The 25,221-nt window shown below is 52.9% G+C and overlaps 2 protein-coding genes across 8 annotated transcripts in view; one reads left to right on the top strand and one right to left on the bottom strand.

Annotated features, from left to right (window-relative positions):
* Positions 1-10,917, top strand: part of MIER1 (MIER1 transcriptional regulator) — a 36,629-nt gene extending 25,712 nt beyond the window's left edge. For all 7 annotated transcript variants that reach the window (XM_021535584.3, XM_021535585.3, XM_085586095.1 and 4 more), the window contains 5 exons: positions 405-486; positions 2,722-2,816; positions 3,364-3,491; positions 6,318-6,454; positions 8,072-10,917. In XM_021535584.3, the coding sequence (XP_021391259.1) occupies positions 405-486; positions 2,722-2,816; positions 3,364-3,491; positions 6,318-6,454; positions 8,072-8,397 (768 nt within the window). In that variant the 3' untranslated portion in view covers positions 8,398-10,917. The remainder of the gene's footprint in view (positions 1-404; positions 487-2,721; positions 2,817-3,363; positions 3,492-6,317; positions 6,455-8,071) is intronic.
* A 322-nt stretch (positions 10,918-11,239) lies between these two features.
* SLC35D1 (solute carrier family 35 member D1) lies at positions 11,240-20,879 on the bottom strand. Its single transcript, XM_077785304.2, has 12 exons — positions 20,684-20,879; positions 19,439-19,472; positions 19,281-19,367; positions 18,735-18,802; positions 18,244-18,315; positions 17,604-17,672; positions 17,240-17,342; positions 16,648-16,740; positions 14,471-14,538; positions 14,063-14,141; positions 13,816-13,898; positions 11,240-13,237 (listed from the first exon to the last, which is right to left on the bottom strand). Exons 1-12 carry the CDS (start codon positions 20,785-20,787, stop codon positions 13,129-13,131), a joined length of 969 nt encoding a protein of 322 aa, XP_077641430.1. The 5' UTR covers positions 20,788-20,879; the 3' UTR covers positions 11,240-13,128.
* Positions 20,880-25,221: the final 4,342 nt, after the last annotated feature.

Here is a 25,221-nt window from a genome sequence, read left to right as displayed (position 1 = left end):
TACACCGAGTTCATTCCAAGGTTTTATTAGAAAATAAATAAGATCTTTATATATACCTATATAAATCTGTATTAATTAATTCTCTCAGGGACAGAATTTTTCAATGATGAAATTTTTTATGAATGCACACTTAATTTCTTCTTTATACCCAAAAAAACCCCCTACACATCAACTTTACAAATCATTTTTACAAATGTGTGCAGTGGCTGGAAGAGTTGCAGTGCTGTGCTTGGTCTGTAAATGGAGATTTGGAAATGTAAATACATTTCCAATGACCCCGGGCTCACTCCGAGGTTGATTCCCAATGTGCAGAGGAGGTTTCTTTTTAATCTGGGTTTTTGTGGCCGTGCCCGGCAGGTTTTGGGGTTTCTGCAGTGGGAAATGTGTGCCTCTCCTCTCTGCAGGCCCTCTACGAGCTGGTGAAGTGCAATTTTGACCCCGAGGAATCCTTACGGAGGCTGAGATTTAATGTCAAAGCAGCCAGAGGTGAGCGTGCCCCAAAAAGCAGTTTCTGTTCCTAAATTCCCATTTTAAAAGTTTCTCTTCCTAAATTCCCATTTTACAGCAGTTTCTGTTCCTAAATTCCCATTTTAAAAGTTTCTGTTCCTAAATTCCCATTTTAAAACAGTTTCTCTTCCTAAATTCCCATTTTAAAGCAGTTTCTGCTCCTAAATTCCCATTTTAAAAGTTTCTCTTCCTAAATTCCCATTTTAAAGCAGTTTCCGTTCCTAAATTCCCATTTTAAAGCAGTTTCTGTTCCTAAATTCTCATTTTAAAAGTTTCTCCTTCTAAATTCCCATTTTAAAACAGTTTCTCTTCCTAAAGTCCCATTTTAAAGCAGTTTCTGTTCCTAAATTCCCATTTTAAAGCAGTTTCTGCTCCTAAATTCCTATTTTAAAGCAGTTTCTGTTCCTAAATTCCCATTTTAAAAGTTTCTCTTCCTAAATTCCCATTTTACAGCAGTTTCTGTTCCTAAATTCCCATTTTGCAGCAGTTTCTCTTCCTAAATTCCCATTTATTTCCCTGGGATTTGCTGTCAGCAGAAGCCTGAGTTCAATGATTTAAACTTCCTTTAAATGCAGCCTCAGTGAATTTCTCATTGTGCTCCGGGAGAATGGAACTGGCAGATGTGGAAATTCCCTCCCTGCCCAGATGTGATACAAATATCTGGGATTTCTTTAAATGCCACACTCTGTAAAATAAAAAATGTTCTCCTTTATTTAGATTTTTGTTTTCATTTTCTTCTTTATTTAGAATGATTTAATTTTCTCTAGCAGCTTCAAATGGGAAATCACTTCCTAACCACTCAGCTGTGTAACATTAAAAACCCTAAATCAATTCAAAATGAATTAATTCTAAATAAAGGAGAAAATAATTTTTTTTAACAGAGTGTAGCATTAAAAATCCTGATACATAAAATGAAATAATCCTAAATAGAGAAGCAAATAAACCTTTTCTTTTACAAAGTATGATATTACAAATCCCGCTACATAAAATGAATTCATTCTAAATAAAGGAGAAAATTAACCTTTTACTTCACAAAGTATAAGGTTAAAAACCCTGATACGTAAAATGAAATAATCTTAAACAAAGGAACAAATTAACTCTTTATTTTTACAAAGTATAACAATACAAACCCTGACACATAAAATGAGTTAATTCTAAAAACCCTGATACATAAAATGAAATCATCCTAAATAAAGGAGCAAATTAACGTTTATTTTACAAAATATAATATTTAAAACCCTGATACGTAAAATGAATTAATTCTAAATAAAGGAGCAAATTAGCCTTTTATTTTACAAAATATAACATTTTAAATGCTAATACAGAAAATAATCCTAAATAAAGGAGCAAATCAACTTTTATTTTACAAAATGTAATATTTAAAACCCTTCTACATAAAATGAATTAATTCTAAATAAAGGAGAAATTTAACCTTTGTTTTACAAAATATAACATTAAAAACCCCACTACATAAAATGAAACAATCCTAAATAAAGGAGCAAATGAACTTTTATTTTACAAAATGTAATATTTAAAACCCTGATACATAAAATGAAACAATCCTAAATAAAGGAGCAAATGAACCTTTTGTTTTACAAAGCATAAAGTTACAAACCCTGCTAGAGAAAATGAAATAATTCTAAATAAAGGAGAAAAATTAAAATAAAATCTAAATAAAGGAGAACATTTTTTATTTTACAGAGTGTAGCATTTAAAGTCCTGATATGTAAAATGAAATAATCCTTAATAAAGGAGCAAATTAACCTTTTATTTTGCACATAAGATGCAATAATTCTCAATAAAGGAGCAAATAAACCTTTTATTTTACAAAATGCACCATTAAACCCTGATTTTAAAGGTGCTGTGGGAGCTCTACGGGGCAGCAATGATCCAATTATTAATCAATAAATGAGATTATGCTGCTCTCCCACTGTTTTATTTACTGCTGACCTGAAGGATCAATGAGGCCAGATCAGATTTTATTTACAGATTTTATTTCCCTCCAAACCGGCTCCTCCTTTTTCCCAATCATGTCCTCCAACAGGAGAATTCCCATTTTTATACCAAAAAGGGAAATTCCAAAAAGGGAAATTCCTGGGGCTGGCCCCTATGGAATCAGCAGTTGGAGAAAGGACCCAGATTTTTTCTGTCCCTTTTGGTGGCTTTTTTAATGAACTCTTTTCTTTATTGCTTTTGTTTTTGATTTTCCTGCAGAAGAATTATCTGTTTGGACAGAAGAGGAATGCAGGAACTTCGAGCAAGGGCTGAAAGTCTATGGCAAGGATTTCCACGTGATTCAGGCAAATAAGGTAAACTTCAAGTGCAATTCTCACTTTTTACATTTTAAAACAAACTAATTACCAATAAATTTTGTCCTTCACAAAGAAATGGACAAAATTATTTTGTTTTTGCTGTAGAATCACCGAGTCCTGGAATGGTTTGGGTTGGAAGGGACCTTAAAGATCCCACGGGCAGGGACAGTTCCACTCTCCCAGCTTGCTCCAACCTTGCAGGGATGGATCCAGGCAGGAATTTTTTCCTCCTCAGTTTTTTCCCAATATTTACATCCAAATTGGTGTCTCAAATCCCAGAATTTGTAACTGGAAGTGCAGAAATCCTGTGGGAAGAGCTGCTCCCCTGGAGCCTGACTCTGCACACACCCTTGCAATTTTCCTTCCTTCCACGAGACCCCCAAAATATTTTTCCAAGCGCCCTTCACTCCCCTCAAATTTCAAAATTTTACACTGAGGATCTTCCAAGCAGCTTTGACTTGGAATTTCACGCTGTTTTGCCCCAAATGCTGGATATTTTCTCTGGATCAGAATTGCTGACCCCGAGTTGCTGGCTCTGCTCCAGGTGCGGACCCGCTCCGTGGGGGAATGTGTGGCTTTTTACTACATGTGGAAAAAGTCGGAGCGTTACGATTTCTTCGCTCAGCAGACCCGCTTTGGGAAGAAAAAATACAACCTGCACCCTGGGGTCACGTAAGATGTGCCTGATTTCATCATTTCGGGGTTCAAGCTTTAGTTTATCCTGCCCTCGGCTGAAAAATCGGGGATTTGGAAACTAATTTGCAGCAGGAAAACAGCCAAAGTGGAAAAAAAAATCATCAGAAGTGTGTGTAAATGATGTGTAAAATACATTTATTTGGGGTGAGGGCGACACTTTGCACTGAGGAGCAGTCTGAGTTTGAGTCGTGTTAGAATTGGATTGGTTTACTTTTTAAATGTTAATAGGTTTTTCTTCTAAACGCTTGCTTTAATTAAATACATTTTCTACAAAAGCATGGATCCCGAGTTCCAGGTGGGACTTGTGGTGCATTGTTTGTCCATCATTCTGGCCAGCACAACACCAAATCCTGGGGGACTTGGGGCTCTCCAAAGCTCCGTTCCCATTCCCATGCTGGTGGGGAAGGAGGGAGCAGAGCTGCCCTCCCAGCTCCTTCTGCTGCCCTTCATTCCAAAGCTCCTGCACCAAACGGGATCTGCCAGTCCCACTCTTTCCACTGCCTCCTGCCAAGCTTTTCCACCAGTCTTTTCATTCCTCATTTCTCCCTGGCTCCTCTCTCCATCCTTCTTTGGAATATTGTTGTTTCTCCAAGCCCTGCGGGGCCCTGGGGCACCCAGAGTTGCCATCAGGGACTTTGTGGGTGTTAAAGAGTTTTTTACCTGGCAGGGACTGCCTGGCTCCCCCTTTCCTGCCATCTCTTGCTGGGTTTCCCCCCCTGGTTTTCATTTTCCCCCTATTTTCCATTTCCCCCCACCATTTTCCATTTCCCCCCTATTTTCCATTCCCCCCCTATTTCCATTTCCCCCCCTATTTTCCATTTTCCCCTATTTTCCATTTTCCCTCCTATTTTCCATTTTCCGCCTATTTTCCATTTTCCCTCCTATTTTCCACTTTCCCTCCTATTTTCCACTTTCCCTCCTATTATCCATTTCCCCCTATTTTCCATTCCCCCCCTATTTTCCATTTTTCCTCCTATTTTCCATTTTCCCTCCTATTTTTCATTTTCCCTCCTATTTTTCATTCCCTCCCATTTTCTGTTTTCCCTCCTATTTTCCATTTTCCATTTTTCCTATTTTCCATTTTCCCCTCCTATTTTCCATTTCCACCCTATTTCCATTTTTCCTCCTATTTTCCATTTCCCCCCCTATTTCCCATTTTCCCTCTTATTTTCCATTTTCCCTCCTGTTTTCCATTTTCCCTCTTTATTTTCTATTTTTCCTCCTATTTTCCATTTCCTCCTATTTTCCGTTTTCCCCCATTTTCCATTTTCCCCTTTATTTTCCATTTCCCCCCTATTTTCCCTCCTATTTCCCCTTTTCCCCTATTTTCCATTTCCCCTGTATTTCCCCCCTATTTTTCCTTTTCCCCTATTTTCCATTTTCCCTGTATTTCCCCTTATTTTTCCTTTCCCCTCTATTTTCCATTTTCCCCCAAATTGGACATTTTTGTTGTCTTCCTGCTTCTGGGTGCAGCATTAAGTCATTAAGGATTGGACTTGTCTGTTCTTGAATGATTTTGCAGGTAAATTCAGGGAATTCAGGCTGGAATTCCAGGATAATTACGTGTCAGGAGAAGTTTCTGGAGTTATTCCAGCCCTCCCACCACATCCAAAGCTTTCACCCACCAGCTTTGTTTCCACCTTCCATTCCTCCTGAACTGGAGCTCTGGAATAAATGGCACAGATGGGAATGGAGTAAATTCCACGGATGGGAATGGAATAAATTCCAGAGATGGGAATGGAATAAATTCCACGGATGGGAATGGAGTAAATTCCACGGATGGGAATGGAGTAAATTCCACAGATGGGAATGTCTTGAGCTCTGGAGTTTTTCTCTTGGTTTGAGCTCGACCCCTCTGGGGTTTTGTGCACAAATGGGATTTGGTTTTGGTGCAGTGGGTTGGTGTTGGCGCTCAGCACATTCCAAGGGTTTCTTGCCTGAAGGGATCCCCTGGGGAGCCCAGGGCGGACACAAAGGGTTCGGAATCGTGGGCGCTGTGGGTTGGGAGGAGCCCAAGGGGCAGAGGGCACTGCCAGGCTGCTCCAGCGCCACCCGGCCCGGCCCTGGGCGCTGCCAGGGATCCAGGGGCAGCACTCGGGAATTGCAGCCCAGGGAGCAATTCCTGCCCAGAACCCCATCCCAAAATCCCTGCCCCTGCCAGCGGGAAACCTCCCCACAGCTGCAGCGTGTGCAGGGCCATCTGCAGCTGTCCCACTGTGTCTGTGTGTCCTGCAGGGATCCTGTGTCTGTGTGTCCTGCAGGGATCCAGTGTCTGTGTGTCCTGCAGGGATCCAGGGATCCAGTGTCTGTGTGTCCTGCAGGGATCCTGGGACCCTGTGTCTGTCTGTCCTGCAGGGATCCAGTGTCTGTGTGTCCTGCAGGGATCCAGGGACCCTGTGTCTGTCTGTCCTGCAGGGATCCTGTGTCTGTCTGTCCTGCAGGGATCCAGGGATCCTGTGTCTGTGTGTCCTGCAGGGATCCTGTGTCTGTGTGTCCTGCAGGGATCCAGGGATCCTGTGTCTGTCTGTCCTGCAGGGATCCAGGGATCCTGTCCCAGCTGTGTGTCTGTGTGTCCTGCAGGATTCCATGGCTGTGTCTGTCTGTCCATCCGCAGGGGTCCCATGGCTGTGTCTGTCTGTCTGTCCATCTGCAGGGGTCCCATGGCTGTGTCTGTCTGTCTGTCTGTCCGCAGGGATTACATGGATCCTGTCCATCTGCCCGCAGGGGTCCCATGGCTGTGTCTGTCTGTCTGTCCGCCCGCAGGGGTCCCATGGCTGTGTCTGTCTGTCTGTCTGTCCGCAGGGATTACATGGACCGCCTCCTGGACGAGAGCGAGAGCGCCGCCTCCAGCCGGGCGCCGTCGCCGCCGCCCACGGCCTCCAACAGCAGCGCCAGCCAGTCCGAGAGGGACGAGTGCGCCTCGGGCAGCGCCCACAACGGTGAGACAGGGCCCGAGCCCCGGGCACACCCTGGCACACCGTGCCAGCCTCGGGACAGCCCATCCCTGCCATGGGCCCGAGCCCCGGGACAGCCCCGGGACAGCCGGGCCTGCCGTGGGCCTCTGCCCCAGGCACACCCTGGCACACCCTGCCAGCCTCAGGACAGCCCATCCCTGCCGTGGGCCCATGCCCCTGGCACTCCCTGGCACACCCTGCCAGCCTGCTCTGGCCCGTGCCAGCCCGCTCTGTCCCGTGCCCCTGGCACTCCCTGGCACACCCTGCCAGCCCGCTCTGTCCCGTGCCAGCCCGCTCTGGCCCGTGTCCCTGGCACGCCCTGCCCACCTGCCCTGCCTGGGGCCACCCCCAGGTCCCCAGGCTGCTCCGGGCGATGGAGCAGCCACAGCTCCTCTGGAATCCCAGCCCAGCCCTGCCCACCCCCCCAGGCTGGTCCCGCTCCTCTGTGCCCACAGCCCCACCTGCCCCTCCACCGCCTGAATGCCATTCCCTGTGCCTCGTCCCAGGGAGCTCCTGGAGCTCCTTTGGGCCCTGGGAATGGCTCGGAGCTCTCCCAAAGCTTCCCTTTCTCCAGGCGAGCACCCCCAGAGACAAACAGCCTATTTCAGGTTAAAGCTGGTTTTTAAAAGCCCCTCCACGTTGGCATTTAAGCAGGGGCCTTGTCTGGAAGTTAAATCCCCCTGGAATTTGCTGTTAGCTGAGGTGGTGAGTTCTGTGTGCCCTGTGCCGTGCAGAGATGGAATTCCAGGGCTGGGAGGAGTCCTGAGCTGGAGCTGGGGAGCTCCTGCTGCTCCTCAGGAGCTCCTCCTGAGGGCTGGGAAGGGAGAATGGGAATGGGAGAGGAGCCAGGCAGGAAAGGGGGCAGAGCTGGGGACTCCCTCAGAGCCTGGAAATCACCTGGAAGTGCACAGAGTGCCCAGAGCTCACCTGCAGCCCTGCATCCTGATTCCAGGTCATTCTCTGCTCCTCTGAAGCACTTCCATGAATTCCCTTGTGTCAGTTGTGTGCACATCAGCCACACAGTGAGGAGAAGGAAACCTGGATTTTTAATGGATTTTGAGCTCACCTGCAGCCCTGCATCCTGGGATTCCAGGTTATTCTCTGCTCCTTTGAAGCACTTCCATGAATTCCCTTGTGTCAGTTGTGTGCACATCAACCACACAGTGAGGAGCAGCAGAAAAACACTGGATTTTTAATGGATTTTGAGTTCAGATCTGCTTTCCTGACCCAGCCCAGGTGAGGAGAGCTCACCTGCAGCCCTGCATCCTGGGATTCCAGGTCATTCTCTGCTCCTCAAGCACTTCCATGAATTCCCTTGTGTCAGTTGTGTGCACATCAGCCACACAGTGAGGAGAAGGAGGAAAACTGGATTTTTAATGGATTCTGAGCTCACCTGCAGCCCTGCATCCTGATTCCAGGTCATTCTCTGCTCCTCTGAAGCACTTCCATGACCTCCTCCCTGTGTCAGTTGTGTGCACATCAGCCACACAGTGAGGAGCAGCAGAAAAACACTGGATTTTTAATGGATTTTGAGTTCAGATCTGCTTTCCTGACCCTGCTGTGCTGCTGCTGACTTTGCTGACGGGGTTTCTCTCCACCCAGGTGTCTCTGCCAACGGCCCAGGGGAGGTGCCAGGGAAGGAGGAGGCCAGGCTGGAGGGGCTGCACGCCAATGGACCCTGCAGCGGGAAGAAAACGCCTCACACGGAGCTGGACACCAACGGCTACGAAGCCGAGAACCTCCCCAGCGAGGCCAAACTTGCTCATTCGGCCTCAAGGAACGAGCCTGAGCTGGAAGAGAAGAGTGAGAGACCTCTGAAAAGAAGGAGAATGAACAGCAATGGGAAGGAGAGCCCGGGTGCTTCAGAGTTCTTCCAGGAAACCAACTCCCACGGGAAGCTGGAGGAGCTGGAAACTTTGGATGACTGAGTGCTGGGAGCTGATTTTATTCCTTGGAGTAAATTCTGGGTGTCTACAATTTTCAGGGTTGATGGGTTACCTTCCAAAGTCCGGTTCCATAAACAATCTGAGATTTTTTTTTTGTTTCCTGAGACCTTCTAAAGATCCGATGATTTGGTTTTCTTCAGTGCTGAAAAGCAGCAGGAAAATATTGAATTTCTCAGAGCTGGCAGCTGCGGTTCTGGGATAAAAGGCTCTTAAATATTTAAGGAACAAAGCAGTGAGTTGCTGCAAAAATATTCCCAGCCTAATACATTATAGAATCTGTTAATACAGCATTTAATGTATAAGACAGCATTTAATCAGTGTACAAGTGAACAAAGCATATGGGGCTTTGCAGGAAGTTAAAACAGGAAAAGCCAAGACAGAGCAGGCACAGAGACTTCCACTCCTGCTGGAGAGAGGAAAATGCCATCCCATCATTAAGGAACCCTCATGAATCCTGAAAGTTATGAGCACAACTATTTTTATATATAGAAGTTTTAAAAGGTAAATAAATAAACCAGGTCAGGTTTGTCTATGTAAAATTGTTGACATCAATGATGTCTTTCCATATTCTTTATCTGGGCTAAAGAAATACATTCTGTATTTTTCCAGATTTCTTTGTAGCCTTTGAAAGATTTTTACAGTACTTATGTCTTGATTGAACTGTCCTTTCTTAAAACAAAAGCTTGTATAATTTTCTTACCTTGTACAGTTGGTAAACTTTTATGAGAGAGTTGATACCCTGAGTCTAATGTCAGCTTCCTTTTATTTTGCTGAAGTCTTTTCTAAAAAAAAAAAAACCAAACCAAACCAAACCAAACCAAACCAATGGAGTTAAAAATTAATCACCAATGTGTTAATTTTCTTCCCAGAAACTGGTAAATAATTAACATAAGAATAGTTAGGAGGCATTTGATTTTGGACATTTGGGGGTTTTTTTACTTGTTTTATGGCAAATAATGATGTTTAAATTTTTGTTAAGCATGCTGCTTGCATTGCACACATTTCCTTGCTTTCTTTCTCCCTTTGTTTGGACCTCAGAGAAATTTCACAGCAGTCAAATTGTCGAGTTTGCTGAACCTTCTTCAGGTTCAGCTGCTCCATCGTGCCCTGGTTTATTTGCTGTGCCCTGCCAGGTTTCGGGGAGCACAGCAGGGGCTGGGCTGGCTGGAAATGCAGCTGGGAGCTCAAAAATCAGAAAATCCCTGGAGAAGGGAGAGCAGGAATTTCACATTGAGCTGGGGAGAATCCCAGTGTGAAAACCAAAAATTCCTCATAAGGAAATGGGAATAGGGTGATGCTCACCCTGCCAGCAGCACCTCTGGAAAGCTGTGGGTGTAGGATTTACATCCAGCAATCAGGAATATTTGAAATCCCAGTTCATTTTGGTTTTGTTTGGTTGTTTTCTTCAGCCCAGCTCCACTTGTGCCGTGTTAAAATCCGGGATCGTTGTTCATTTGATCACTGCTAACCCTGGTCCTCCTCCTCCTCCCAGGTGTGCTGTTCATCCTTCACTGGTTGTTTTCTCTGCAGGTTTTTTTCTCTTTGTGGTTCCAGCTGAACTCAATGGTTTGAAATGGATGTTTCAACCCAAACTCCACTGCTCAGGGCTTGGGCTGATTTGGTTTCTCCTCCACTGAACTTTCCTTGGACTTTGTGATCAGGAATGAGCCAAGCCTCGGGATGAGGATGGGTTGTGGATGCAGAACCCTGGGGAATGATCAGCTCTGCCTGCCAGCCCTGCTCCTGGAGAGCCTCGGGGTGAGGCTCATTCATTACGGCCTGTGTTAATTAAGGAGTGCAGTGATTAATGCCTGAGGCAGAGGTTGCTGGTAACTCTCCCCTCTGGTTATGAGCAGAACCTCAAAGACGGTTCCACACAAGCAGAATCCTATTTTCAGTTTTATTTTGATGTTCTTTGTTTTCGGTTGCAAGTTGGAAATACTTCCAAAAATCCATAGGAAAGTTTCCAAAGGAATTGTCTCAGGCTCGTGTGTGAAATCCAGCACTGTGTACATTTTCAGGAACGTTGCTTTGTTTTTTATCTTTCCTTTTTTTTTTTTTGGTGATACTTAGAAGAGACCTGACATTCCATAATCCACTATGTAATGCTCAGCTAGACTTTAAGAATATAAGAATATTTAATTCTAATTTACCTTTTGTTTATGCTGGTGTTTTATACAATACTTTGTTCATGTTTCAAACTGCAGCCACTGTAACTCGATAAGTCATTGCACTACTACTAAAGCTATTGAAAATCCTGGAAATCTAACTTTGCTTTCATTTTCCAAGCCTTCTGTACAGGTGGGAACCCAGTCCAGCAGGAAATCCTTGGGTTTCCCAAAGGGTTCAGTGTGCTACAAAATCCCCCCCCACACAAACCCTACAGATGAGGTTGAGACATTTTTTCCACACAGTATTTTGCACTGTCAGTAATTCCCTCCTCTTACTCCCCTTCCCCGTCTGCAATTCTGGAAAAGCTTATTAAAATATTTTTAAACTTACTGTCTGCATCCGAAATTCCTGACTTTCTTTGCTCCAGAGGGGTGGAATATTCCCTGTCAGAGGATGGGAGAGCAGTGGCTGGTACTCTGCAGTGAAACCCATGGCAACAAAACCCATTTTTCTGGATCAACTTCCACTGTTTCCTTCCTTGCCCGTAATGTTTCCCAAATCCCTCCCCAAGGAATATTCGCAGCTGGGAACCCAGAATCCCCCCACTCACCCTGCTGGGACTGGGGGCTGTGAAGAGCCCCCTAAATCCCTGATTCCTCCAGCCCAGCATTCCCATCCTCTCCAGGGCAGAGAGGGGTGAGGCAGGAGCAGCTTTGGTTCATTGGTTTATTGGAAGCAAATACAAAAATACAGAGGCACATAAATCCTTTCTGCTCTCATTCCTCACATCCACAGCCTGCCATACATTCAGAGTTTCATCACTAAAATGCTCATTTTGTAAATAGATTCTCTATAGAAAACATTTTTTTTACTCAATTAATAGCATAGAAAATACTGTTAGAGGAATTCTTGGCTTTCCCAGTGTTTAGGATCCAGCAGGATCCCAGCATGGACAAAATAAGCTTTAAAAATCCTTCCCTGTCAGGACTGCAAATCTAACCAGTAGATTCAAAACCAAACAAATCATAAAAACCCCTCTGGCAGAATCACCCTCCTGGCTGGGACCTCAGCACGGCAGAGTCGGAGCACACGGGGGAGAAAGAAGGGATTTGGGATTTGGGAATGCTGCAGCAAGGCCAGGAGCTGGGTACTGGGAAGCAGGACAGAACCAGTACAAAACCAGTACAGGGACCAGCAGCCCCATCCGGGCTGGGACTGGGGGGCCTCTGCACCCCAGGAAGGGTTTGTGACCCTCCCCACCCTGGACAAAGCCGAGGTTTTGCTGGAATTTTGGGAGACAAAATAATCGGGGATTTCTTTTTTACTGTGCTCAGAGGAGGAATGTGCTGAGGGGCTGCTCCAGGACACCCCAACTGGCCCTGGTCACTACAGTGACCACAAAATCCCACAAAAAAAGAGGGAATTGTGGCTCTGGAATTGCTCCAGGAGCAGGCAGCAGCTGACTCGCTCCACACCTTCCCCAGCACACCAGGCTGGAGCTGCACCCTCACAGAAAAATCTCTTCCCATCCAAAAGCTTCCAGTAAACTCCAACAAATGCAGCTTTGCCCAACAGCACTTCCAGTTTAAGCAAGTATTTCTTAAAAAAACCCACTGTCAGTGTCTAGAGAAGCTGTTAGGGTACAAAAATCTCTAAATACATTACTTTACTAAAAGTTTTTTTAACCAAGATTAAAAACAATTCTTTTAAAACCAAAAGACATCCCAAGGAAACCTCGAGAGAGGTGCTGGATAAGACAACCTTTAAAAATCACTTGAACACTGCCCAGTGTTCTACACTTCCAATTCTTTTAGCAGGTCACAAACCCAGGGGGATTCATTCCATGGAAAATGAGAATTATGGGGCCCCTGTACTTGCCAAAAAAGAAGATTTAAGTCCTTGTGCCTCTTCCAGGGGTGGGAGCTGCAGCCCCTGCAGACTGCCTGGATGTGCTGTGCCAGGTGGGACAAGCTGGGCTCTCCTGTGCTCCCAGCAGCTTCTCCCTGCTGGGTCTCCCCAGGAAGGGCAGCAGCTTTCCCAAAAAGCCAGGCCTGGATCCCGGGGAGGCTGCAGAGCTCAGCGGGGCAGGAAAACCCTTCTGGGAATGTCACCGAGCCTCGGAACGGCACAGGTGGATGGATGCAGGGCTCTGATAAACCCAGGAGGGCAAACCCAGCTTGAGAAGCGGGTCAATGGACCAAACAGAAAAAAAAAGAGAAAATAGCTAAAAATCAAGTCCAGAGAGCAGCGAAGATTCAGCCAGGAGGCCCTGGCCCAGGCCAGGAGCAGCTCCCGGGGAACGCCGGCTCCCTCGGCATTCCGTGCTCCGGAGGGAGCCCCACCCCGCTGGGATCAGCAGATCCAGGGGTCCAGCCCCGGCCCCGCCCGTGCCCATCTCCCTTGATTAGAAACCCGTTAATTCCTCCCGATCAGGCTCAATTAGGCTCATCCCATCCCGTGCAGGCTGGATGGATCCTCCCAAGGATTTGTGAAGGCAGCAATCTCCGCTGTGCAAATCAGGAGCACCCCCGAGGCTCCCGGCTCCCTCCCCACGTCCTGCCCAGCAGGAGAGGTCGGCTCCCAAAAAAAGCCTCTCCCTGCTCACACCGAGCTCTTCCCTTTCATATCCAGCTTGCTGCCAGCATCCGACTCCTTGCTCATCTGCTCCTCGCTGAAGGTGATGTAGGAGTACACCAGGCTGCCAGCAATGCTGCAAGAGATTGAGGAACGTGTGGGCAGCCAGCCCGGCTCCTGCACCAGCCACACACACCAGGACAAGGCAGAGCCACCCACAGGGATCTGCTGGCAGCATCCCCTTCCCATCAGAATTCCCAGCTTTCCTCCTAAACCCGGGTGTTCTCGTTCCAGACCTGTTCCACCCCCAAAGGATCCTTCAAAAGGACAGGAGCGACCCCCACAACACAGCCCAGAAAGGAGATTTTTCCAAAAGCTGAATAATAAGAAACACCAGGTGAAACAATCCCCAAAATTCTTCCTTTGCTGCTTTAATCCCATGACTCTGCTTGGTAACTCAGGGAAAAGTCAATTTTCCTGCTAAAATACTCCTGTGGATTCTCCTGGCTTTAAAACGAACCAAGTTTGGGAACATCCCACAAAACCTAAGCACAAAGCACAGAACCCAAGCACAAGCACAAAACAACCAAGTACAAAATCCCAAATCCATGGGGGTTTTGTTTTGGGGGGGGCAAAAATCCACTATATCTGTCAGATCGTTTCAGTTTCACCCCAGTTTTCACTGACAAGTCATAAATAAACCTCTGCTCTTACCTGATATTTAGACCAATGAAGTTCATCCATGTAAAAATATAATCTCCTCCAAAAAACATCCCAATATAGGTTATTAAAATATTCTGCAAAGGAACAAGATGGGAGGAACAAACAGCCTGAGACAAGGGAATTGTATGGAAAATGGAATTGATGGAAAAGGAAATGCAGGGGGTGGAACATGAGGGGTTAATGCAATTCCCAAGGGATAACCGAGAGGGGTTTTTTGGGAGCAGGGAATGCCACTCACCTTAATGCAGCCAACTATTGTAGTTGTAAGAGCAGAGTTGTACTGAGTGCAAAGAACCGTGGAATACATCAAAATAAACCTGTGGAAAAGAGCCAACGTCAGGGACACCACCTTGGGAATCCTCATCCCACCACCCTGGGGTCCCTGCCCCTCGGGGAATGAGGTGAGCCTCAGCTGCCTCCCAGCCCAAAGCACTCCAGGATTCCAGGATCCATTCCCATCCTTGTTTTCCCACATTTTCAGCTAAACCTGCACTGGAGGACGGTGGGAGATAATTCCAGCCGCCAGAGTTCTCAGGAAGGGTATCCCAAGCAGGACTGAGGATTTCTGATGGCTTTTAAATAGCACCAGGGCACCACAATTCCCAGTTTCTGGCATGGAGATGCCTTCCCTGCTGCCAGTGCTTACCCCATCACACAGGACAGCGTGAACTGCACGAGGAAGAACGTGTCTGCCCAGCCCTGGTACTCCACTGCCTGCAGGAACAGCAGCTTTAGAGCCTTGGCAAGCACAGAATTCCCAGCAAGACAAGGAACAACCCCCCCCAGCATCGGCTGTCACCTCACAGCAGGAAAAACCAACCCAACTCCAAGCCTGGAATGACATCCCAAGGCTGGGGATCCCTGCTGGCATCACCTCCAGCCTCAGCACTCAGCTCAGCCCTTCTGGAAAAGGCAGGGAATGAGAGTCAGGGGGCTCAGGAGTGGCAGCTCCCAGCTGGCTGCTCCCCAGAATTGGATCATTTTTGGAATTCACTCCCTGCAAACCACAACACTCATCCCAAGGGAGCCGTGACCTCTGGAGATGCTGCTGAGAGTGGCTTGAGGCAGCCTGGATTTCAGGGAAGGGCTTTTTCCCTGGGCTTTTGGGGTCTGGGGAGCATCTGGATCCAGAGGGGCCACCAAGATCCTGCAGGGACTGGAGCACCCCTGAGGAGAGCTCAGGGTCAGCCAGGCTCTGCCAAGGTGCCCAGGGACAGGATCACGGAGCCAGGGGCACACAGGGACACTCAGGAAGGTCCCTCTGGATCCCACAGACACTTGGAGAGGGGCAAAGGCTGCCAGGGAAGTGGGGGAGTCTCCATCCCTGGGCACACACAGGATCCAGGTGGATTCAGAGGGAGCAGAGGAGCCTCAGCACAGGGCAGGAGCTGCTTCCCTCGCTCCCTGCCAGCTGGGCAGGGAATGCCAGGGCTGCTGCAGGCAGCTGGGAATGCCCTTCCCCCGGGGACACCCAGCTGCAGCCCTGGGAGCTCCTCCTGCAGCTCCTGCAGCCCCTTTTCCCCCAGGAATTCTGCACAGAGCAGGATGTGTTACCTGGGACGCCTCCAGAGGAACCACAGGAATTCCCAGATCCGCAGGCACAGGAAAGGCCCCCAGCCCTTCCCAGCCCTTCCCAGCCCTTCCCAGGGGGGTTTTCCTGGAGCTGCCAAGGCGGAGTTTCCTGGCAGCAGCCCCGGCACACAGCACATCTTTGTGCAGCCCAGAAAGGAGTTTATTCAGGGCAAAAGCAAATCCAAAAAAGCCATTTCTCTCTCCGGGCTGAACAGAGGCTGCTCACAGCCACGTTTTCCTGCCCAGGCCCAGCTCCTGCTCCTAAATGAGCACTTTTATCCCAAAGCCAGCCCCGGGAGCTGCTCTGCAGGGCGGGGCTGAGCCACCTTCACCCCCTCCTGCCACCCCTGCTAAGCCCAGCTCATTATCCTGGGCTTTAAGCTCCTAACGAGGACAAAGCCACCAGGCTGGGGGACAGAGGGGCTGGCAGGGCGCCCCAGGGCCACCCCCGGGGTGGGTGGCACCTCCAGCCTTTGGAGGAGAGAATTTATCTGAATTCCCTGCACATGGAGAGCATTTCCAAAGGAAAATCAAAAAAATTCAAAGCCAGGAGAAAGGAATTTGTTGCTCAGGAGAGCCAGCTGCACATCAAGTGCAACAACAACAAAAATAATAAATAATAATATGTATAATAATATTACTATACATATTGTTAATATTTGTGATAATATCAACAGTATTAATATGAAGAATAATAATAATTAATAATTTCAATGTATACAGAACCACAGGCAAATAATAATAATCATAGTAGTAATACTAAAGAAAAATTTCATGTATACAGAACCATAGGTAAATTATATTTATATTTATATTTATATTTATATTTATATTTATATTTATATTTATATTTATATTTATATTTATATTATTAACATCTCCAGGACCACAGCCTCGATGGGGCACCACAAGCAAAGGGAACCCCCACGGCAACCCCACAAAACTGCCCCAGCAAGAGGGGAAGGACATTTTTAAAAAGTTTGAAGAAACTCATTGATTCTAAAGTTACTCAGCGTCTTTAAATAATATTTGGGTTTTCTTGTTGCTCTCCACTTCCCCATTCCCCAGGCATTACAAAAACGCCTGAATGGAGCAACTCTGTGGGTTTAAATTTAACGTAAAAGTTAAATTGCAGCTCCCTCCTGCTGGGTTGGTTTTGGGGCACCACCCCTCCCGCAGCTGCCCCTCAGCCCCCCAGGCTGCCCATGGGATGGTGCCACAAAACCCATGGATTTTGGGATGCTCTCCTACCTTCTGTGCATCTCCAGTGACGTAGGCAATGGCCAGGGTGGGGAGGATCATGAACAGTGCATTGTAATAGAGCAACCCGTACTTCCCCAGCTCCTGCAAACGGGAAACACCCGAGGGTTGAGTGGGAACAGCAATTCCTGCTCACCCTGCACTGGGACTGGGCCTGCAGCCCAATCCAGGTGGGATTCTTCCAGACAGAGGAGCTGCAAGGGTGGCAATTCTGAAATCTCATGGAATTCCAGATGGTTTGGGCTGGGAGGGACCTTAAAGCCCACCCAGTGCCACGGGCAGGGACCTTCCCCTGTCCCAGGCTGCTCCAGCCTGGCCCTGGGCACTGCCAGGGATCCAGGGGCAGCCCCAGCTGCTCTGGGAATTCCATCCCCACCCTCCCAGCCAGGAATTCCTCCCCAGTCTCCCATCCATCCCTGCCCTCTGGCAGTGAAGCCATTCCCTGTGTCCTGTCCCTCCCTGCCTCATCCCCAGCCCCTCTGCAGCTCTGGACAGATTTTGGGAATGGGATGGCTGAGCCTCCCCACTCTGACCTTACAGGAACCAGTCCCAAAATGCCAAAGGAAGCCAAAGCTCAGCCCACCTTGGAATCCAGCTTCTGTTTCACGTAGGCACCGTTTGCAGCTGTTAAGGCGTCGTTAATGAGGATAAAAATATATCCCTCCAGGTCGAATGCCAAGTCAGCACTGGGGAGGGGAAAACCAGAGTTAAAGCTCTGGGCTGTGCAGGGACAACGTTTGGAAGGCTCCTTCCACCTTCTGTGGAGCCAGCAAGCTGTCAGGAAAAGTTAACCACGGGAGAAGGCGCTGGGATTTGGGTCAGGAAAACATTCTTTCCTACTAGAGAGCACGTCTTGGGGCGGGGAAAGTCAGTGTTTAATCCCTCTGTTCTTGGGACACACCAGGGAACTCCATTCCCACTGGGACATGGGAATGGGGACAGCTCACCTGGCAGCCACAAATGCACCGAAGATCATGGCAAATACTGTCATCTGAATGCTCCAGGAAAACTTCTTCCTGGGAAAGAGGCAGCAGGACACGCCATCAGCCACTGCTCGCTCCTTGGGAATGCTCTGAGCAGGGAGAAGCTTTTCCTCCTGAGGAAAAGGGGAAAACCCCAACCCAACCCCCAACCCCAACCCCAACCCAACCCAACCGAGCTGTGCAGGAGCTGTGAGCAAAGACATTTGTGGGCAATTACCTCCACGATTTTTTTAGAAGATAAAGAACTCGGCCTCGGGGAGCTGGGAGCTCGTGGCGAGCTGCAGCTCTGCCTGGGGCAGGGCAGGAAGGGCTCAGCTGGGCACGGAGCAGCTCCAGCCCTGGCAAGGGGCTGTGGGCACCCCGGGAATGCAGGAATTGGGGCTGGCACAGCACCTGCACCTCCCTGAGTGCTGCAAGGGGGGCCAGAGCAGGGTATCCCTGTCTGCCAGCTCGGGAAGGGATCGGGGTGGCAGCTCCTGCACCCACACCCTTCTTCCCTCCCTTCCCCTCCCGGCTGGGTTTGGGCAGCCCCGGGACTATCCCTGGGCAGCTCCAGAACTGTCCCCGAGCAGCCCCGGGACCATCCCAGGCCGGGAGCACTCACTTGAGCAAGAATCCCTCGGCAAACATCGTAAACAGGATGGAAAACCTCCGCAGGACCGTGAACATGGGCAGGCTGCAGGAGGAAGGAGCAGCGGCGTGAGAGGCTGCCCCCCTTCCCCACATCCCAAACGGAGCAGGGATACGGGATCAGAGCAGGGATATGGGATCAGCCTGCCTGTGCCCTGAGGGGAGAATTCCCCTCTGGGAATGGCAGTGCTCCCACACCCCCTTGCATCTGAGCCTGCCGGGCTGGGGGACCCCCAGGGACACCCCCAGAGCTCACCCCACCGTTAAGAGCCAGCCCCGAATCCCTCCCTGCCCGCGGGGAGCATTTGGGAACACACACGTGGCACATCCCAGCGTGGGCAGGGAGGGAAGGAGGGAAGGGAAGTGCAGGGCCCGAGGCTCCTGCCCCATCACCCAGAGTCCCAGGCCCGGCAGGGCTCCCTGGCAAGCCTGGAAACCCCCAGGGAACGTTAAACCCGTCCCTACTTCAGTTTCTTTGTGCTGAACAGTCCTGTGATCTGGTTCCCGAAGTACAGGAGAGGTAGAGGAAATGTCTGCAAAGAAGAGGGGTAAAGCTGTGGGAGCCAGCCGGCAGCTCCCCGAGCAGCCCCGGGGGATAAAAACAGAATGGAATTATTCCCACCCGCCATGGAAACCTTCACACACACACAAATACACACACACGTGTCCCAGAGCTGCAGGATCCCGGGAATGGGCATCCAGAGAGCCCCTGAGGGGGCAGGGATCCCAGGGCTGGGGAAAGGAGCCCGGGGAAGGGATTTGAGTGCTTGGGAAGGGGATTTGAGTACCTGGGAAGGGGATTCAAGTGCTTGGAAGGAGATTTGGGTGTTTGGGAAGGGGATTCAAGGGCTTGGGAAGGGGATTCAAGGGCTTGGGAAGGGGAGTTGGGTACCCAAGGAGGGGATCTGGGTGCTGGGGAGGGGATTTGGGTGCCCGAGGAGAGGATTTGGGTGCCCGAGGAGAGGATTTGGGTGCCCGAGGAGGGGATCTGGGTGCTGGGGAGGGTCTCACCCGCCGGGGGATGTGTCTGTCCAGGTCAGGGAACTTGACCACCCGCAGCGCCTTCCCCGCCCAGAGCACGGCCACCGTGGCCACCATCTGCAAGAGAGCAGGGGGTGACCCCACGGCCCCCCAGAACTCGGCGTGCGGGGACACGGGGTCCCACTCACCTGGCCCAGCCCCACGCACAGCGAGGACGGGAACCTGCGGGAGCAGAGCACAGATCAGGGGGGCACCCGCCCCAAGGGGGTCCCACACCACCCCACGGCCGTGGGGACACGGGGGGACACGCGGGGCTGGGAGCAGAGGGGATGGGACGGGGGGCGGCAGCAGGGGGGTGCCAGGGGCTGGGAAGGACACGGGACAGGGGGGTGACACCGGGAATGAGTGAATGGTGGGGTCCCCATCCCCGTCCCACGGGTGGATTCCCGATCCCGGGGGGGTGCCCCGATCCCGGGCAGATTCCCGATCCCGGGAGTGGTACCTCGATCTCGGGGGGGGGGTACCCCAATCCCGGAGGGATTCCCGATCCCGAGGAGCGGTATCCTGATCCCAGCGGGAGTACCCCGATCCCAGGGGGGGTACCCCGATCCCGAGGAGCGGTCCAGGGTGGGATTCCCGATTCCCGGGGGGGTATCCCGATCCCGGGGTCCGTATCCCGATCCCGAGGGGGGGTACTCCGATCCCGGGGGGATTCCCGATCCCCAGCGGTAATACCCCGGTCCCAAGGGGGGGTATCCCGATCCCAGGGAGGATTCCCGATCCCCAGCGGTAATACCCCGGTCCCAGGTGGGATTCCCGATCCCCAGCGGTAATACCCCGGTCCCAAGGTGGAGTATCCCGATGCCCAGCAGTAATACCCCGGTCCCAAGGTGGAGTATCCCGATGCCCAGCAGTAATACCCCGGTCCCAGGGAGGATTCCCGATGCCCAGCAGTAATACCCCGGTCCCGAGGGGGGGGTATCCCGATCCCAGGAGGGATTCCTGATCCCCAGCGGTAATACCCCGATCCCAGGGGGGGGTATCCCGATCCCAGGGAGGATTCCCGATCCCAGGAGGGATTCCTGATCCCCAGCGGTAATACCCCGATCCCAAGGGGGGGTATCCCGATCCCAGGGAGGATTCCCGATCCCAGGGAGGATTCCCGATCCCCAGCAGTAATACCCCGATCCCAGGGAGGATTCCCGATCCCAGGGAAGATTCCCGGTCCCAGGGAGGATTCCCGATGCCCAGCGGTAATACCCCGATCCCAGGGAGGATTCCCGATCCCCAGCGGTAATACCCCGGTCCCAGGTGGGATTCCCGATGCCCAGCGGTAATACCCCGGTCCCGAGGGGGGGGTATCCCGATCCCAGGAGGGATTCCTGATCCCCAGCGGTAATACCCCGGTCCCGAGGGGGTCCCCGGCGCCGTACCCGTAGGTGGTGAGGACGCTCTTGTTGAGGACGACGATGAGGAAGGAGCTGAGGCCGTAGAAGGCGGCGGCCAGCAGGCGCAGGCAGAGCGGCGGGGCCGCCATGCCCCGCTCCGCATCGCCGGGCGCGGGGGCTCGGCCGGGGGCTGCCCCCTCCGCTGCCCCGTCCGCCGCGGCCTCGGCTCCCTCAGCTCTGCCCTCGGCTCTGCCCTCAGCTCTGCCCTCAGCCGCCCCCTCGGCTCTGCCCTCAGCCGCCCCCTCGGCTCCCCGCTTGGCTCCCCGCTTGGCTCCCCGCTTGGCTCTCCGCTTAGCTCCCCCCTCAGCTCTGCCCTCGGCTCTGCCCTGAGCTCCCCACTCGGCTCTGCCCCCGGCTCTGCCCTCAGCTCTGCCCTCAGCTCCCCACCGGGCTCTCCCCTCAGCCGCCCCCTCCGCTCCCCCCTCAGGGCCCCCCCCGGCACCGCCCGCCCGGCGTCTGCGCGGGGCCGCCATGGCGGGGCGGGGCCGCGCGCCGCGCACACCGCGCATGCGCCGCGAGGCGGGGCGGGGCGGGAGAGGGAGAGGGACAGAGAGAGGGACGGGGATGGGAATGGGGATGGGAATGGGGATGGGAATGGGGATGGGAATGGGGATGGGAACAGGGATGGGGATGGGGATGGGAACAGGGATGGGAACAGGGATGGGAACGGGGATGGGGATGGGGACAGGGACAGAGAGAGGGACGGGGATGGGGATGGGGATGGGAACAGGGATGGGGATGGGGATGGGGATGGGAATGGGGATGGGGATGGGAATGGGAACAGGGACGGGGATGGGGATGGGGATGGGGACAGGGATGGGGATGGGGACAGGGACAGGGATGGGGACAGGAATAGGGACACGGTACAAGGGATAGGGATGGTACACGGCACAGGGGACAGGGATGGGACACGGTACAAGGCACAGGAATGGGGACATCGCACAGGGGGGCTGGGATGGGGACAGGGATGGGGTGGGGTGGTGGCACAGGGGCTGGGATGGGGACAGGGATGGGGAGGATGTGATGGGGACAGGGAGGGGGTTTGGGACAGGGGGATGCTGCCGGAGGAGGGCATCTCGGGGGGGGGACAGGTTGGGGACACTGCGGGGAGGGGCGGGCATGGCACGGGGACCGGTGGGGGGCATTGATGGGGGCGTGGGGCACAGCAAGCGGGGCATGGCACGGGGGTTTGGGATGGGCAGCGCTGACGAGGGAACCCCCGGGTGTGGCACCGGGGCCGTGAGGAGGGGAAGGGGGGCGTGGGTGAGGCCACACATGGGGTGGCACCGGGCCCTGAGGGACAAGGGGACACCAAACGCGTGTCCCCCGTGTGGGCAGGGGGACAGGGCTCCCCGTGGCAGAACGGGGGGTCGGGGCCGCGCTGGCACCGCCGTCCCTGGCACGGCGGCCCCGGGGGCCCAGCACCCTGCCGGGTGTCGCCCTCGGGTGACCCCGCACGCAGGATTTTGGCACCAGCCCTTCCCTTTCAGAGATTAAATCTTCCCCTCCGGGCTGTGCTCTGCCAAGTGGAAAAATCCCCAACCAAGGCGGCTCGGAGCACAAAGGCGCCTCGAGAGCTGGGGACAAGGGTGACGCGCACAGCTCGGTGTCCCCGCTGGGAACCCGCTGCCATCAGCCCGACCCCAGCTCGGTGCCCACCGTGTCCCCGAGCCCCCGAGGGGACAGGACACGGGTGGAGGGACAAAGCTGAACCGAGGGAAAGCTGCGGCGGTGGGGCGCGGGGAAGGGGCGTGCTGCGGGGGGACGAGGGATCAGCTCGGCTCGGAAATAGCAGCAATCCCGTCAAACCTGGGATGGTTTCGGTGGGAAAAGCCCTCAGAGACCGTCCGGTCCAACCATCCCAGCGCTGCCGAGGCCGCTCCTGTCCCTCCTGCAGGGCTGATTCGGGGCGGAGGAGGGCAGGCAGAGCGGGGCATTCACTGCCCGTGACCGCGGCTGTCTTTGCAGCCCCTTTGGGGAAGGGTTATTCCCAATTTTCTCGCTGCCGTGACCTGCCTGGGCACGGCCGGGCCGTGCAGGAGGGACTCGGGGCACGCTGGGCTCGCCCCGGCGGGGAAAAGCAAAACCCTGCCCCAAATTTCCTTTTCCCGGCTGCTGCGTGGCCGTGCTGCTGGGCCGGGGCGGGGGCCGCTCCCTGGCACGGCTCGCAGGAAGGACAAACTGACTTTCAACTCCCCCGTATCTCGGGTGCCCTTTTACCGCAGCCAAAAATCACAGCCAAATCCCCTCTGACATCGGCATCACCTTCCTTGTTCCTGCAGCTGTCCCGGCTTGGATTTGGGAATATTTCCTGCTCAGAGCAACCCAATCCCGCCCCGGAGCGCGGTGCCAGCGGGGCACAAGCAGCGCTGGTTCCCTGTCCCCTGGCATGTCCCTGTCCCCCGGGAAGCCAACCGGGAGACAGGGAAATCCCAGTGGGGACAGGGAAATCCCAGTGGGGACAGGGAAATCCCAGTGGGGACAGTGTCCCCAGCCAGCCCCGGCTCAGGTGCCACCGCGGTGGTTTTAAGATCAAATACCCGGGTGTCAAATCAAACCCCGGGTGTCAAATCAAACCCCGGGTGTCAAATCAAATACCCGGGTGTCAAATCAAATATCCGGGTGTCAAATCAAACCCCCGGGTGTCAAATCAAATATCCGGGTGTCAAATCAAACCCCCGGGTGTCAAATCAAACCCCCGGGTGTCAAATCAAATATCCGGGTGTCAAATCAAATATCCGGGTGTCAAATCAAATACCCGGGTGTCAAATCAAATATCCGGGTGTCAAATCAAACCCCCGGGTGTCAAACCAAATCCCCGGGTGTCAAATCAAATACCCGGGTGTCAAATCAAATATCCGGGTGTCAAATCAAATACCCGGGTGTCAAATCAAACCCCCGGGTGTCAAACCAAACCCCCGGGTGTCAAATCAAACCCCCGGGTGTCAAATCAAATACCCGGGTGTCAAATCAAACCCCGGGTGTCAAACCAAACCCCCGGGTGTCAAATCAAACCCCTGGGTGTCAAATCAAACCCCCGGGTGTCCCCTCGCAGCGCTGCCAGCAGAGAGAGAAGGGGACGAGCCTGTGCCACATCTGTGTCCCCCTGTCCCACATGTCCCCCGCGCCGGGCACAGCTCCGGGGGTGACACAAGAGCTCCGCAGAGCTCCTCTGTCCCGACCTTCCCGTCCCGCTGCCCGAGCGTGCCCACCGAGGATAACAGACGTGCCATGAACCCGCTCTCACCCCCCTGCCAAGCCTGGCCGGGCTGGGGAAAGGGCACGGGGGTGGTGGCAGTGGCGGTGGCAGTGGCAGTGGCGGTGGCAGTGGCGGTGGCAGTGGCGGTGGCAGTGGCGGTGACAGGGGCAGGGAAGAGCCGCGGAGATGCCACCGCCGGCGCGGGGGCGCTGGGAAAGCACGGCACAGCCCCGGGGAGCGGGGCCGGGGCTCGGTGCCCCCAAAATCTGGGGAGGATTGACCCAACGCCGTGCCAGGCTGGCATCCCGGCGGTGCTGGCGGGAGCTGCGGGGCAGTGCCAGCCTCGGGAGGGGCACTCTGCAGGGCACCGGGATGCTGGAAAGGCGTTTGCACCTCTGCACAGAGGATCACAAAACCCTGGAATGGTTTGGGCTGGAGGGGAGCACAAACCTCACCTTGTTCCACCTTCCCCTGCTGCTCCCGGCCCTGGACACCGCAGGGATCCAGGGGCTGCTCGGGGCCTCCGCACCCTCCCAGCGAGGAATTCCTCCCTAAAGCCAGCCCCAGCTGCCTCCGTGTCCATCAGGCTCTGAGGAATACCCGAGCGAAGCACCCATTTCCCCAAAGGCCTGGAAAGCCGGGGCAGTGATTCCTGAGCAGGGGGAAAAGAGAAATCTGCGGGAAAGAGGCGGGTGGGAGCCCCCGCTCTGCTGCCCTGCCGCCCTCGGAGCTCTGAGCTGCAGCCCCGGGTGCTCGGAAGAGATAAGGAGGAGATGAGGAGGAGATAAGGACACGTCAGTCGAAGGGCGGCGGAGCGGGGCCCGGGAGCCGCAGGAAGCCGCAGCTCCGCGGGGCTCCGTCCTGGGAAAGCCCCGTGTGGCACCGTGCCAGCTCCAGATGTGCTGCGCTGGCTCCAGGTGTGCCAGCGGCGCCCAGATGTGCTTGTCCTTGCCCACGGGAGACGAGCTGGGCCGGCTCCAGATGTGCTGCGCTGGCTCCAGGTGTGCCAGCGGCGCCCAGATGTGCTTGTCCTTGCCCACGGGAGATGAGCTGGGCCGGCTCCAGATGTGCACGCTGGCTGTGCAGCCCCAGCTGTGTGAGCGTTCCCAGAGCATCCCAAAACTGAAATTCCCACTGAATTCCTGCTCGGGCTTCGTGTAACCACCCAAACCCAGACGTCGCTACCGCCACGGAGGCACATTACACACAATATATACATTATATACATTATATACATGACATAACCACACAGCCCGCGAGGCTTCACCCCGCCGTGCCGGCAGCCTCCTGCTCTCCCTTCCACCAAAAAATCCCCGTGGGTCGG

This window comes from Lonchura striata, chromosome 8 (genome assembly GCF_050655825.1).
Source record: "Lonchura striata isolate lonStrDom1 chromosome 8, ASM5065582v1, whole genome shotgun sequence".
NCBI classification, from domain to species: domain Eukaryota; kingdom Metazoa; phylum Chordata; class Aves; order Passeriformes; family Estrildidae; genus Lonchura; species Lonchura striata.
The sequence above is the reverse complement of the archived record's forward strand: the minus strand, read 5'-3'. Positions and strand labels throughout refer to the sequence as shown.

What these genes read in the sequence shown, in the direction of transcription:
- SLC35D1 (XM_077785304.2), bottom strand. Translation starts at nt 20,787, where the DNA reads ATGGCGGCCCCGCCGCTCTGCCTGCGCCTGCTGGCCGCCGCCTTCTAC. An exon ending in TGTGCGTGGGGCTGGGCCAG is followed by an intron (nt 19,368 to 19,438) that starts GTGAGTGGGACC and finishes GCTCTCTTGCAG; the next exon opens with ATGGTGGCCACGGTGGCCGT. An exon ending in TCACTGGAGATGCACAGAAG is followed by an intron (nt 14,539 to 16,647) that starts GTAGGAGAGCAT and finishes CTGTTCCTGCAG; the next exon opens with GCAGTGGAGTACCAGGGCTG.